At 36.1% G+C, this 15000-nt stretch overlaps 1 protein-coding gene across 7 annotated transcripts in view; it reads left to right on the top strand.

Annotated features, from left to right (window-relative positions):
• mon2 (Mon2 homolog, regulator of endosome-to-Golgi trafficking) overlaps positions 1-12732 on the top strand; it is a 34191-nt gene extending 21459 nt beyond the window's left edge. For 3 of the 7 annotated variants that reach the window (XM_027380497.2, XM_027380501.2, XM_070141096.1), the window contains 22 exons: positions 1-84; positions 302-505; positions 766-1014; positions 1236-1467; positions 2116-2288; positions 2491-2666; positions 2919-3081; positions 3216-3360; positions 3596-3717; positions 3830-3961; positions 4226-4360; positions 4700-4858; positions 5265-5407; positions 5863-6028; positions 6269-6403; positions 6890-7030; positions 7286-7470; positions 8319-8503; positions 8768-8878; positions 9226-9376; positions 9796-9878; positions 11346-12732. The exon at positions 1-84 is cut by the window's left edge and continues 71 nt beyond it. In XM_027380497.2, coding sequence (XP_027236298.1) covers positions 1-84; positions 302-505; positions 766-1014; positions 1236-1467; positions 2116-2288; positions 2491-2666; positions 2919-3081; positions 3216-3360; positions 3596-3717; positions 3830-3961; positions 4226-4360; positions 4700-4858; positions 5265-5407; positions 5863-6028; positions 6269-6403; positions 6890-7030; positions 7286-7470; positions 8319-8503; positions 8768-8878; positions 9226-9376; positions 9796-9878; positions 11346-11551 — 3480 coding nt within the window. In that variant the 3' untranslated portion in view covers positions 11552-12732. The remainder of the gene's footprint in view (positions 85-301; positions 506-765; positions 1015-1235; positions 1468-2115; positions 2289-2490; positions 2667-2918; positions 3082-3215; positions 3361-3595; positions 3718-3829; positions 3962-4225; positions 4361-4699; positions 4859-5264; positions 5408-5862; positions 6029-6268; positions 6404-6889; positions 7031-7285; positions 7471-8318; positions 8504-8767; positions 8879-9225; positions 9377-9795; positions 9879-11345) is intronic. The other 4 variants (XM_027380502.2, XM_027380498.2, XM_027380499.2 and 1 more) reach the window with 3 other exon arrangements.
• Positions 12733-15000: the final 2268 nt, after the last annotated feature.

Consider the following 15000-nt stretch of genomic DNA (forward strand, 5'->3'; position numbering starts at 1 on the left):
TGTGGCCTCTTGTCAGCACTGACTGTGTTGTTAGAAGCCTGCACAGATGAAGCTGCCACAGAAAATATACTTAAAGCTATGCAGGTGTGTTTAATTGTCTGAAGTGATAGAAAAGGAAAGAGAAGAAGGGAGGGAGGGAGAGAAGTATATGTTTTATAAGTTTTAATACTGTCATGGGCTCTACATGGTATTGTTATGTTCTTAAGAGCATGAAAATGAAAAGTTCGTAAAGCATCAATCAAGTATTGTTTTCTGCTTTTGTTATCTGGAAGTAGTAAGCAACTTTCCTCGTTTGTTCCAGACCTTTGCCAGTTTAGCAGGTAAACTAGAGCTGACAACCCCTCGTGACACTTTCATCACAGCCCTTTGCAAGTCATGTCTGCCACCACACTACACTTTGACAGTCCTCAATAATGCGAGTGTTGCAGCTGCATCTTCATCAATGTCTCGGGGGCATCAACGTTCACCCAGTGCCGAATCTCAGCACCCGTACTATGACGCTGAGGTATGTCGCTATATTGTGTAGATTTAGTAGATGCCTTCCTCATTGCTATTGCATATAGAAACTTATTATGGAAGAATATTCATCAATATCATGAATGACAGAATATTACAAAAATGGAGTTTAGACCTGTCTTATTTCTTTACATGAGATTTATTTTTCCAATTTATCTTATATCGAAAACTTCGTTGTCTTGACATGCAATTATTAAGGTTTATAATTTTGTCTATGCTATACATAATGGAAGTGATTTACAGTAGCAGTACTCCTTACAGGTACGACACCAGGTAGTAGCTGTGGGGACAGCTCTCGCAACCCCATCTTTACCTGTAGGAGCACAACAGGGCCCAGTGATGCTTACCAACAAGAACCTGCAGTGCATGAGAGCGACACTCTCAATGGCCCACTGCCATGGGGGAGTCTTAGGGGCAGCCTGGCATCTCCTTCTGACTACACTGCAGCATCTTGTTTGGATTTTAGGACTCAAGCCATCCACAGGGGGTAGTTTAAAGGTGAGACTCTGATAATATTTTTCAAGTGTAGATATATTAATTTTCCCAAAATGTATCAATTAATACATTATGTAATGAGGATTAGAATGAAGAGTATAACCAAGCACAATATCTTTTTAAACACTAAAAGATAGTATAACAAGTAAAACATTGAAGCAACATAATTGAACTACTTTTCTCAATCATTTCTAATTTCTTTATCACTTAAATCTTCCTCTTAGGCTGGAAGAAGCACAACAGAGACCAATGCTGTTATAACAACAGCTGTGATAGCAGACCTTCCTGTTTTGTCTTCCATGCTGAGCCGTCTCTTTGAGTCCTCTCAGCATTTGGATGACGTTGCCCTTCACCACCTTATTGATGCACTCTGCCAGCTCTCTCGGGAGTCAATGGAGCTAGCGTATACCAACAGAGAACCCTCTTTATTTGCTGTAGCTAAATTGCTTGAAACTGGTAAGGTTCTCATGTTGAGCAGTTACTTTTTGAATGGAGTTTATAGCATATTTCAGTAAGCAACATGAAGAAAAATAAGTAATACTAATAATTAGAGATCTATATGTATTATTTGAAAGCTAGCATGTCCAAAGGTGTTCTTAGACTAATTGTATTTTTTAATGTTTTCTAAATTTAAGGTTTCATGTAAAGGATTTGCCTTGATCTGTTCACATTTATGCACTGTGTCTAGTTACTGTAGTACATGAACATAAACACATTGATGATAATATTATAGATAAGAATTTAGATCAACCAAAAATTTGATAAATGCGCTATACCCTCAAGTAACATTGATTTAACATTTTTTGTATTATATATTTTTACCTTCAGCTATAACAGTATGATTAGATTAAATTATTTTTGCTGATTTAATATACAGCAACTATAGGTTGTGATAGTGAAGTGAGCTGTGATAGTGATAAATGTGGTAGTGATGCATGTTGTGATGCCATCATGTATGGGTTGTGATGAAAGTGTTACTGTATGTATATTGTGATAAGTGATAATGTGAAGCATCTAATAGGAGTATGGATAACTGATATGATATGATTTGACTGTATGAACATACTAGTTGTAACATATTTATAAAATCTCCTACTTACACAGGGGTTGTTAACCTTGGAAGAGTGGAAGTGCTGTGGAGGCCGGTGACCAATCACCTCTTGGATGTGTGCCAACATCCGCATGTACGGATGAGAGAGTGGGGCGTGGAGGCTGTTACCTACTTGGTTAAGGCTGCCCTCACGCACAAGCACAACCCTCCTTTGAAAGATAATCAGGTAGTTATTCTTTTTTGTTTGTTTTATTTTATTTGGAAACAAAGCAGAAGGAGGAAAATATTAGAAAATGTAAAGAAAAAGAGAAAGATACAAACATTAACATATTTGCTTTTAGAATAGAAAATATTCCTCATAGTTTAAGTTATGTAGATGTATAATAACTTCTTCTATACTCTAATTCTCTTGTATTTTTGGATTACAGAAACTGCAGACACTTTTGTTGTCGCCATTATCAGAAATATCACTCGTGGGCCACCCTGATGTACGGCAAAAGCAGCTGGAGTCCCTCCTGCATATCCTTCACTCCTGTGGGGAGCTCCTACATCATGGATGGCCTCTAATCCTTAATATCATTGGGGCTATTAATGACAATCACAGGTATGTTTGTGGGTTATCTAAAAGTATTACAGAAATATAAAGTGGATGGATGATGTGTCATAAAACTACATATACAAAGTATGGCAAGTAGAAATAAGGAGCAATTGAGTATATTTCGAGTATTTGGATAATATGAATATAGTTAAGGGACAGATTAAGGTGACTGTCACTGCAGGGAGAGTTTCATCATTTTAAGTTTATCATAGTGTTGGTATATTCTAGTTGATTCCTATTTATTCCACTCCATTCCAGTGAGCATTTGGTGCGACTGGCCTTCCAGTGCTTGCAGTTGGTGGTAACAGATTTCCTGCCCCTCATGCCATGGGCTTGCTTACCTCTCACTGTGGATACAGCGGCAAAGTTTGGTTCTCAGACTCAGGAGCTGAACATCTCTCTCACTGCTATTGGCCTTATGGTTAGTTGTTGTTAATTTGAAAGTGTTTGGTTGTCAGTTTGTTTTGCCAGAAGTTAGACTGTTGTTTATAGTTGATGTAAATGAAAAAGCAACAAATTTCCATTACTAATTTTCTGATACCTTGTTTATTTCAGTGGAACATCTCAGACTATTTCTACCAAAATCAAGAAAAGCTTCGTGCCTCCCTGACGTCTGACAACCAAGTATTTCCAGACTTCCCTGGGGTACCCAACATGCCACCTTTTGACAAGCTGTGGATGTGCCTCTATGCTAGACTAGGTTGTTAGAAGTGTTCATTTTATTTTAGATTTGTCACAGTGGATAATTTATTTTTGTATTTGGAATGAGTTGAATGATCTTTATTCAGTTTACCTAAATTTTGATTAAAAGTTTGTAATATTTAAGAAGATTAATGTCTAGAATGTGGAACCATTAAACTTTGCAAAATTTTGCTGGAAAATTGACCTGGTGATATCAGCAATTAGGTGGCCATTAATAGAATTCTCTTTTTTAGGTGATTTATGTGTTGACTCGAGACCGGCAGTTCGCAAGTCTGCAGGTCAGACATTATTCTCCACAATTGCAGCTCATGGTGCATTACTCCACAACCAAACTTGGCAAGCAGTCTTGTGGCAGGTATGGTATTCCACTTAGAAGATAATTTAGAATAATGAAGAGTAGTAAGTAGGTGGACAAGAGATATTACTTGAAATTATCAGTTTTACTTATTTTCTGTTCCAATCCAAAGGTATTGTTCCCTCTGCTGGACAAAGTACGTCAATTGTCGGACTCTGCAAGCACAGACAAAGTGGACCAAGGTGGCAATATTTTGATACACCACTCACGCAACACTCAGCAGAAACAATGGGCTGAGACGCAGGTTAGTAAAGATTCAATTAGATGCAGAAAAGCTTTTTTTCTGTAGCTGAATAAGCTGATTAACAAAACAAATATAAATTATTTTCCCCAAATTACTCATGATACTTAATAAATTTCATCAACTTTAAAATTGGAATGAGTTTTGGCTGTCAGTGATGTAAATAGAAGATACTGCTGATAGTTGCTTTTTGTAAGTTGTCCATAATTATAGCATCAGTTATGTCTTGAGCAGAGCCATTACTGACCAACACTCTTTAATTACTAGGTGCTGACACTGTCAGGTGTAGCGAGGGTGTTCAGTACAAAGCAGAAGATTCTTCAGGGATTGGGCGACTTTCCACGGGCATGGGCTCTTCTGCTGGACTTCATCCATACAGCGGCTCTCTCCAAAAGCAATGAGGTAAGAGGTGACAAAATGTGGAATGGATTGGATAGGGATGTTCAAATACTGAGCTTGGTTTATATGAGACTTTGTTTTTGTGAATGATGCAGAGATACTCAAAGATAAGATTATAAGAAGGCAGGAAGTGAGTTGGTGTATAGGTTATTGAGTGAGTAAATGAGGATGAGAGTGAGAATGTTAGAGAGTGAGAATAAAAGGTGTAAGTTAGAGGGTGTGAATGATTGAATGAATGAGTGAATGAGCAAATGAGTTTGTGAATGAGATTTATAAGTATTATTGCAGTAGGGAATGGCACACATGTCTGTTGCGGTAATTTGCCAAACTTTTCTTCAACAGGTATCTTTAGCTGCTCTTAAGTCACTCCAGGAGATGCTGCAGGCAGGACGGTCATCTACTGTTGTCTCATCAGGTTCATCAGATGACTTGAGTTCCTCCTCAAGTCTACAGTCTCCCCTTCCAGAAGATTCCATAGCAAACTGGAACACTGCTTGGAAAGTGAGTCTTCACCTGTATTTGCATGATAATTCAGAGTGAGAGTGATTTTGTTTGGTGTTCTCATTTTTTCTGATAACCCTGTGGTTATGTAATATTACATAACATCCTAGACTTGGTGGCTAGGCCTAAGCTGTGTACAGCCGGCCCACCTACTGCGAGTCATGACGTGTTTAAACATCATAAACTATTATGTTGTGAAGGCTATAACCATCACCAACACCAAGGGGTTAAACTTTTATTTTTCTTATGATAGCACATTATACTTGTTCATATTTGTATAACAGAATAGAGCATCAATATCAGTGCTATACAAAGACATATTTTGGTAAGTTATTATAAATGCTGACAGACCAAAGAAACTTGAGTTCATGATGAATCTCTAAATTTGCACCTCCCTTGTTTGCAGGTGTGGCACACCATTGGGACAGAAGTGACCAAACCTCCACCAGAAGAAGTGACGAGAGGTTCTGATGCATATATCCCTTCTCAGCCATTCCTCACTGCCTTGGTTCATATTTTCCCACACCTTTTCCAGCATATAAAACCAAGGTGAGTTGTTGCTGTGAAGGAGAGAAAAGGAATGCTACAAATTAAGGTAGCAGTATTTGTGGTGCTGTGTCCTTGCACCAACAATTTTCAACACTTGCATGGACTGGGTACTGGGCAGAGCTACTGTCTAAAGTCATTGTAAGTGGGCTATGAAGGATCCTTGTAGGTGGAAGCGAAGGGTGGATGCACCGATGCTCCCCCATTGGTATTAGCTCCGCAATGATGATGATGAGTATTGTTTGTGGTGGTCCATCTTAGGCATGGATTATGATTGGTGTAGATTGTATGCTAGAATAAGATACTTAATTCCTATCATTTAATTTACCGGTAATTTGAGGTACTACAATGTTCTCTGATAAATCAGAGGAAAAATAGGATACATACTGGGAACAGGCATATATAGGATTTAAAAAGATAGGAACATGCACTAACAAGTTGTATCTCTTACCTCACAGATTTGTTGTTAGTGACTTTACCCGACTAGCAGCAGTGCTTTCAGGCTGTGTATCAGTTCCTGTTCATGGGGAATCCTCTCCCTTCATTCACCCGTCATTCACAGATGTTGTAGTGACACCTCTACAAGAGGGTGTCTTGCAGGCTCTCACAGTAATAGAGAAGGAGGTGAGTTTATATGTTGTGATTGATGAGATTTTGATTCCTGTAAATCATGGTTTGTGAAAAACATGAGGTGATGGAATGGTACTTTGTTGAAGTTAGTTTTATTCAACAAGGAAAACAAAAAGAGCCAAAAATATGCACAATTTCAGTCTTATACTTATATGTTTTTTTTCTAAAGTTCTTGAAATCTTTTACATTTATGTTCATTGAAGAATCCACTTTTCCTTTTTTATTGTCCCAAAGATAACAGAAGGAAGTGTATCATCCAGAGCTATGGTTCCAGAACTCTTCACTCTACTTCTCCAGTTTTCACACTACAGTTGTCAAGCTCCAAGTTACGGGAATGTCCTCACAAGACCGCACACTACCAAGGGTTCGGTAAGTAGATGTGTTGTAGCGTTAGATTGTGTGTATGTTTGTAAGTGTACAAAGTTACTTTTATTGATATGAATTGTTTTTTTGTTTTTCATGGTTTACATGTGTATGAGGATGCAAAAGTGTTTGTATTTCTTTGTTCATGTATCTTTTGTGAACATGTATGGCCATAGTCAAGAGCATTAGATGTGGGATGGCATGACTGAAGTCAGAGAAGAACAAACATTGTCCAGTAATTACTCAGTGAGGTATCCACCATGATTTTTTCCCTGACAACACAAGATGTAATATTTCTTGACTATGGCTCATATATTGGGGTCTGCAACATATGCTTAGGTACTTCTTGATAATATGACAACCTGTTATGTATTAAGTATAGATAGGTAGTTAGTATATGTTTTTTAGGAATTTAATGATCTTGTAACAGTTATTAAGAAATTCTCACATTTGGCCCAAATGAAGATGTATCAGTTATCTCGCAAACGTTAGTTTTATTTACAGGCAGATTGGGTGACCATGAACTTCGTGCCATTTGCCGAGCGCTCCATGTCCATGTTGGTGACTCTGTACCAAACCACCTGTGCCTGGAAGGAGGTGATTGAGGCTCAAGTCTTGAAGAATATTATACAAGTATGTTGTCTCAGTCTGGCTCTATGTATTTCCTAGATAGCTTATTTTCCCCCCTGTAGATGAAGGACAATCAGCCATTGAAATTGAGCTGTAATTGCAAGACATCAATATTTTCTGGTAGATCACACAATATGCATTTTCTAAGGAAGCTTTTAAATGAATTGTCAGTGCATTTGATTCCTTACCAGTATCCTTATGTTGTTAAATATGCATGTATCGGGTTTCTAACTCATTTGACATTTCCTGATTTCACAGGGTATTACAATGCCCCTCCACAAAAAGTACCGGTGCCCGGCACAGACCACATGGAAGCTGGCTATTACAACGCTCCTGGCAGTGCTACAGGAAGGCCTGCAACTTGCGAGAGAACATCCGACTCACTTTCGGGAAATGTGGCCTGTCTTGGCCACTGCCCTTGAGAGTTTCCTATTTTCCGAGAGGTGAGAATCTATTTCAGCTACTTCATTATGAAGAATTATAGATTCATTTATTAAGAATAAATATGAAGCAGGGTAGATGCATGTATAACTGAATAACAAAGGTAAGGGTTATTGGAGAGAAGTAAACTGACAGGTGAATAAGTTCTGTATTGTTTTGTTTTGTATTGTCTCATTTCCAAAGTGAACCTTTTTACTTTGGCAGTAAGTGGATTAATAGTTATATAGAGAAAAATGTGTAAAAGGAGGAATAGGTAGGGGAATGTGGATAGCTGGAAACAATAAGAAATGTATAATAGAAGCATAACAGATTGATAGAGAACCAAGCAAATGGATAACAAATGAAGCAAGAAAGTACACATGTCATTGTTTTTGTCACTAGTTAAGTAGCCATAAGAGTCCAACTGATTAGTTACAAATAACCCTATGAATATATGCTCCTCCCAAAAAGGACCTCAAGGTTAGTGATAAATCCTTATAGGAGAAGATTGAATTTGTAATAAATAACTGTAAGAGTCACTGGACTAACAACCCCACTAAGCTGGTACTTTTGGCTTAAGGTGGGAAGTTACCCAATAAAAAATGACATCTACTAAGCTGAGGCATTTAGAAAACAGGAAACTCCAGCTTACCACCATGATGCTGACAGGGGAGTTACCATATTAAAAGGAGCATCATTAGTTTGATTGAAGATATAAATTTAGATGGAGTAAATGATATTGTGAGTCAAAGAAAGCAAGGAAAAAATCACAAAAAGGAAACCAAATGTGAGGAAGTAGACAATAGTAAAGTGATGATAATAAGAAATGATAAATAAATGATAATAAAAATGTATATATTGTCCATTTCAGCCCACCGCCAGCAAACCAAAGCAGTGAAGATGCGGAGAGAGACGAGAGCATAGACTGCCAAGTAGTGGAACTCATACGTGAGGAAATCTTACCATACGCTTCCACAACTCCTAGTGACTTTATTGTCTCCATTATGGTACTACTTAATAAAGGTTCAATAGAATCTGCATCAGGAGGTGATTCAGGTGAGAATGTTATGACATTTGGAAGTGGGAATTTGGAAAATAGTTGTAAAATTGGTGATGGTAATGACAGCAGTGAATATTAACTCTTTGACACTGAGTGATTGCACAGGTCACAATAATTTTGTTTTGTGAATTTTGTTTGCACATAAATGGCTCCAGCTCTTAATCATGTAGGAGTCAATTAGTAGGTGTACCAAACCTCACCTAATATTCCAGGCAGTAACCAGGAATTATCCTTATAACTTGGAAACTCATCTTTTATAGAGTGTGAAGGCTTCAAGCTGCGAGAGGAGTTTGCCAAGACATGTTTTGAGACCCTCCTGCAGTTCTCGTTACTGGCACCGACTGATTTTGATGTCAAGCTTGATGGCTCAGGTATGAGTTTTTTGATGATGTACTATTGATTCTTAGGTCAGTGATCACTTCTTGTATTATTTACACCTTATTTATGGAATGATGTGGACATAATTTATAAGGTGTTTGTTTTAGGTTTTATGTTCTTTTCTGCTGTAGAGATAAATCAGATGATATGGAAATTTAAGGAGGAAAAAAAGAAAAAAGTAAGCTCTCTTGAATAATTGTAATGATTCCTTTGAAGGAGATCATGGATAGACTACTGTAATTATTTTGATAGCAACTGTAAATTAAAAAGGACACAAACTTTTGTTAATACACATTAAAAGTTTTACAATAGTAATTTATTTTTCACCATCTGACTTCAGCTCAAGGCTCAACAGGAAACATGGATAAATTAGGAGCTGCTCCTCATGCAACCACAAAATTGGCTGTCACATCTCTGCTTCATCGGTTTAGAGAAGTCCTTGTCAAGTATGTGGAAGATGAGAAGCTAAGTGGGAAGGCGCCACTGCCAAGGTATGTCTTTCCTGCAAGATTTGGGGTTCTATGCTTTTATTGTGGATTTATTTGTTCTTATGGTCTGTATTTCCTGTATTGGATAGGGTAGAAAAGGTGTGAATGAGAATGATGAATATCTTCACAATACAAGACATGTATTTGACCGGTTTCAAATATCTTTGTCAGAAATACATCTATTTCTGATGAAGATGTATTTCATACTGGTGAAATACATCTCTTGTTTTGTGAGGATATTCATTCTCATTCATAACTTTTCTACATTTGTCAACATGAATATGGTTCACTGGATAGTGTGCTGGGACTCTGCAGTTGCATGCTTTTCCAAGAATGTTTTACATATAAGATTTGATTTGCAGTTGTAAATGCTTTGCACCATATTTGATATGGGCATTTTACTAATGTTTGTTATTTTTCAGGCATAGAATAGCTGAAATAAGCTTTGTATTAAAGGCCATAGCAACATTGTTGAAGTCCTTAAAGACCGCACCAGTTGAGAAAGGTAATTGCTCAAAGTAGATTTATTCATATGTTATATCAGGAAAACAAGGTTTTTCTTTAATTCTTTATAATTGTTATTTTCATTTCTATTTTCCTTTTCTTTTATTCTTTATTTTTATTTCTATTTTCTTTTTTATTTTATATTTCATTATTTTTGTTTTCATGTCTATTTTCCTATTTATTGTGTAGTATATCATAATTTTTATTTTATTTTTTTGATATTCCAGAGTTATATAAAAATGCATTTAGATTTTTGAATTTTATAATGAACATGATAGTTAATGGTTTAACTGTTGTTATTATACCTCAGAATGTAGATAATCTATTAATGTTGGTAGTACTTGCATACTTGTATTGTCCTTTGGGGTTTTGTTTTATTATTATTAAATATGTTCACACTTATGTTGCTCCAGAATCATCTTGTCAATTAAGATTCAGTTACTGGCCTACTTGGCCTTATCTATTTACATAAGTCTTTGAATTTATGCAAAGAGTTTTTTTATTACTATTGTTATTGTTAACAAGAGTTACTAATGAGGAGGATGAAGATGAGGATGAGGATGAGTTCCCCCATTTGTGCCTGGCTCAATTGGTAGTTTGCGGACAACATAGGCACCTAAAAACTTTTATTTTGTTATCATTTTAAAAACTTAAAAAAAGTGAAGTTTAACCTCACTTTACGTGACAGTGCCATAAAGTTTAACCATACGATTGTTGCCACCACTAGAGGAGATAAACAATCTCCGTTCAATAAGCCAATAGAGCGGGACTGGCAAGCTATGGTGCCAAACGTTGTTAGGTCCACAATTTGCCGTGGCAAGAATGGATGCCAAATGTGGTGGTTGGGGGGGTGAGGAAAAGCAGAAAGTGTGTTGCAGGTTGAGCTAGAAAGGAGTGGATGAGAGGACAGAGGAGGGGGAGGGAGGGAGGGCGGGAGGGGGTGGTAATATGCATATCATCAGTGAGGTAATTGATCCAGGCAAGCCGCAGAGTTAGAGGATAAACATTAAGAGATCTTAAAGAAGTCTTTTGGAAAATCGATGTGAATATCCAAACTATGTTATAAACCTCACAGGAAACCATCATGCATAGTTTACTTGTATTGTGCACTTTGTGCATGTTAGGAATTTTGGACATTCTCCCATCAGTTGTCATATTTATGATAAAGTAGATTCAGCATTCTAACAATCTGTACAAGTTATGTTGAATGGTATCAGAGGTATATCTGTACACATCCAAATATTAATCTTAAAATTCTCTTTGAAATAGTTTCTCTGCAATTCATGGCAATATTTTCTTAGCCTGTAGTAGTTTAAAAGGAGTGGGTATAACTGATTAACACTTTGGGAGAAAAGTATTTTATGGTTGAAAAACAAAAGTTTTTGTACTGGTAGGCAAGGAAAATCAAATAGGATTTATTTAACTATAGCAGCCATAGAGTTAATGAATACAATTTCTTCCTTGACAGTGGACAGTATGACCTGGGCACAGCTGATTGGACTGTATCCCCACCTGGTGGAAGTAGGAGGTGCCAGCAACAATGGGACTCCACAGCTATGGCGTTCCCTGAGAGAGGTCCTCTTGCAGTATGCCCAGTTGTTGCGCGCTCCTGTGGCCACCTCAGAGGCTGATAGCAATGATAATCAGGTTGTCAGTATGGTGAATGGAACATAGAAGAGGAAATAAAGTATTAGATATTTATTTGAAATGTCATTTTAATACATGATGTAGGTTGATTGAATATTAGTATTAGGAAAGACTGTCGTGTGGAAATTGTATTTTTGAGTATTGCTTTTTTATTATTACAAGAAAATATTAAGGCCATTGCTGTAGAAGTAGCAACAATGAAGTGTTCTGGGAAATTGAATGAAAAATAGAGGGTAAAAGGGAGAGAAAACAAGGAAGTTTTATAATGAGAATTTAATTCTGATTGAGTACACCGATTATGGTAGAAGAGAGATGTCACATTTTGATAATACTTTTGAATTCATGTATGGACAGTAATGGCAGCTCAATGTGTAAAGAAAAATGAAAATGAAACTTATTTTATATTTTCTTTCTAGGGCTTTGAGGTCATTATAAACAGGACTCTTATTTTATTTGAAATGTGCCAGTTTAGCATAGATAAATGAGCTCATGTGGTTTATCAGCAGTGGAAAAACCTGCCATGTTTATTTTCTCTGATTGTATAGTGATACAGAAAAGTCTGTGGAAATGAATGTAATATCTTTTTGATGGATGAACGTTAGAGACTTAAAAAATGGGGATCCCATTTTCTGTGTATAGTTGGTGATTGCTGACTGCTGTCCATGTGACCATAAGCTGATATGAAGAAAAATACTGAATTCTGATTTACTTCTAAGGAACCCCACCACCTTTTGATATATTTTGTCACCAGCCCCCTCCACATACACACCACTGAACGTATGCGAGCTTTGTATAACTGGGGAGTATCAAAGTGGTCTGACTTGCAATATTCCTATGCACGCTGTTTTGCAGATCACATCTCAATAAATTGCTTTGCTGTTTCTCTGTTGAGTGATCTGTATGCAGTCTTCTGGTACTGTTATATATAGATATATATATATATGAATATATGTTTATTATGAAGGCTTATTACAGTATAAGTTTAATATGTAAGAAATGTGTACCTGTCCATGGGAGCAAAGAGAAAATGGGATATGGAATAGAATTTTTGTATGTTTTTCTCTTTTCTTCTGAATTAGAACATAGAGAATCAAATTTGCCTTTATGGTAGAACTGATCTGCCATCATGCAAATATTGAATGTTTTGTCTGCAATGGTTTTCTATATAGAATGATGATGTAATATATATATGTATACGTTTTTCTTTCTTTTCTGTTTTTCTTTTTCCTTTTTTTTTCTCTTTCTTTGTTTGTCTTTTGAAGAAATTGTTATTGTTTGACTCTGTCTTTTATGCATTATATAAATGAGAAGTTGAGATCTTTGGTCACTTACTCTCTTAGAGTCCAGATATTCCATAAAGATTTTTTTTCCATAAATCTTCCATTACAGGGAGGGCATTTTCTTACAAATCTTAGGTACTGTCATGGACTTGTATAGGTATGGTGCATTATTTTCTGTTAGGAAATGTTTTCTTTATTTATATTTTTATTTATTTATTTTTAAGTTTTAGTGTGTGCCCAGTTCAGGTTTGAAAATACTTAGTCCAGAAAAGAAAAATTAGAGAATGTATAAACACATGACAGATGCATTATCTTACTCTTTCATTCTTTATGTTTTTGGTTCCTGGTGTCTTGGATAGTATGTTACTATTTGTGCAGCAGATGATACATTTCATATTTGCCTTTCAGAAGTTTTTGAAGGTATTTTTGCTGTCAGTCCTTGCAGGTCTGTGTAAACATCCTGTATTGAACAGAAGAACAACAATATTAACAGCTACTAAATTTTTCTAAGCAGGAAATGGAAAGAGTACCAATGCAATTCATGCCTTGAGGGATGGGCGGGCAAGGAGGGTAGCTTCCCAGGGTCCTCCACATCTTTTGGGCATTCACATATTGAGTGTACTTTATTCCTGTACAGGAATATGTAACAATTTTGAAATGATAGGAGCAAAATCATGTATTGATTATTTTCATTTTACCAAAAAACAGACAAACAAATAATATTTACCAGAATGGGAGCATAGCATGATAATTGTTGATTAATATATTCCCCTAAAGAACAGGTTTCAGCCTTTAATAAAATGAAAATACATAGGGGCAAATATTTGTGTACTTTCTACAGTCTACATATATATTGCGTTTCTTCAGATGTTAAATGGAAATTTTTGATGTGACTATTACAAATGATAATGGGACAAGCCCAAGCAGATAGAGCTTCTCTGAATATTATTAAGATTACAGTCAAGGGTGATAACATGCAAGTCATGGGTTATTTTTCCCTTTAACCTAGGGTCAGCAGCATTGTCAGGGGATCTAGAGAGGGTTAGACCTGAGATATATTTGCCCAAATCCTAAATATTTTTTGCAGACAATAAGGATCTGTAGTCTGTGACTGTCTTTAAAGTTTGTTGAGTAATATGGTGCAATTATAAGAAAATGCATTTGAAACCAGCTTAGACATGGCCATAAATGTTTTGTATGTGAGGATTGTGTCCGGACTTAAGTATGCTTGCTGGTGTGATGGGAAGTACAAGATGTAATAAGAGAGTAGATTGCAGATTGCAGAAAGTCCACAAAAAATTGTCCACTGTGATAAGTTATTTGAAAGTTTTATGCATATAATGCAGTAAAATATAAATGTTTACTAGGAATCTTGTTAATGGCTTCTAGTTTGTCTTCCCCTTAATTAGGGAACCTCTGTCTGGAAGCTACCCAGAGGCCTCCATGTTTTGCAATCTAGCTATGAAACCATTCAAATAAGCTAAGGAAAGAAAGACAAGATGGTGTATAACTGGCTAAATGTAAATCAAATGCTGGAAAGTTGCATTGTATAAAATGTACAGAAGAAGATTTAATCTTTGAGTGACTTTCTGATACCATTTTACTTTGCTGTAGATAGAATTAGTGTAGGAAATATTTTTGGTTTAGGAATACAGATTTATTTATTGTGATATGTAGTTTTAAATACCACAAAACACATGTGTGTATATATTATTATGCAAGGATATATGAAGGATTGAAATTTACTGTTTTCAGAAAGAAAAAAAAAATGTTACAGCCTTTATCAGATTACTTTGGGAGGAAGCAATTTTTACCCCTAAAAGATAGAGTGCAAGTTTCCTATAAATGGCATTTTAGATACCTTGTGTGATATGCTAATTTTCTCATTAAACTGTTAATACTTTCTTTTGTAGGTGTTGAAATTTGATAATTTCTCAGTGTACATTGTTATAAGTGTCTATAGATATCATAGCCCTTCCATACCATGACTTTGTGCATATGTGTGTGCATTGTATGTGTCAGTAGGATTCTCGTGTGAGAATTATATGTCAAAAATATGGATTCTGTAAAACATTTGTTCAAGAAAATTAGCACTGTTTCACTGATTTATGCATTATTGGTTTATATATGCCACCTACAGCAGATTCTACATAATGAATAGAAATGAAGCAATATTAATATTTAGGAATGATTTTT

The sequence above is a fragment of the Penaeus vannamei genome, chromosome 3 (assembly GCF_042767895.1).
Source record: "Penaeus vannamei isolate JL-2024 chromosome 3, ASM4276789v1, whole genome shotgun sequence".
Taxonomy (NCBI): Eukaryota; Metazoa; Arthropoda; class Malacostraca; order Decapoda; family Penaeidae; genus Penaeus; species Penaeus vannamei.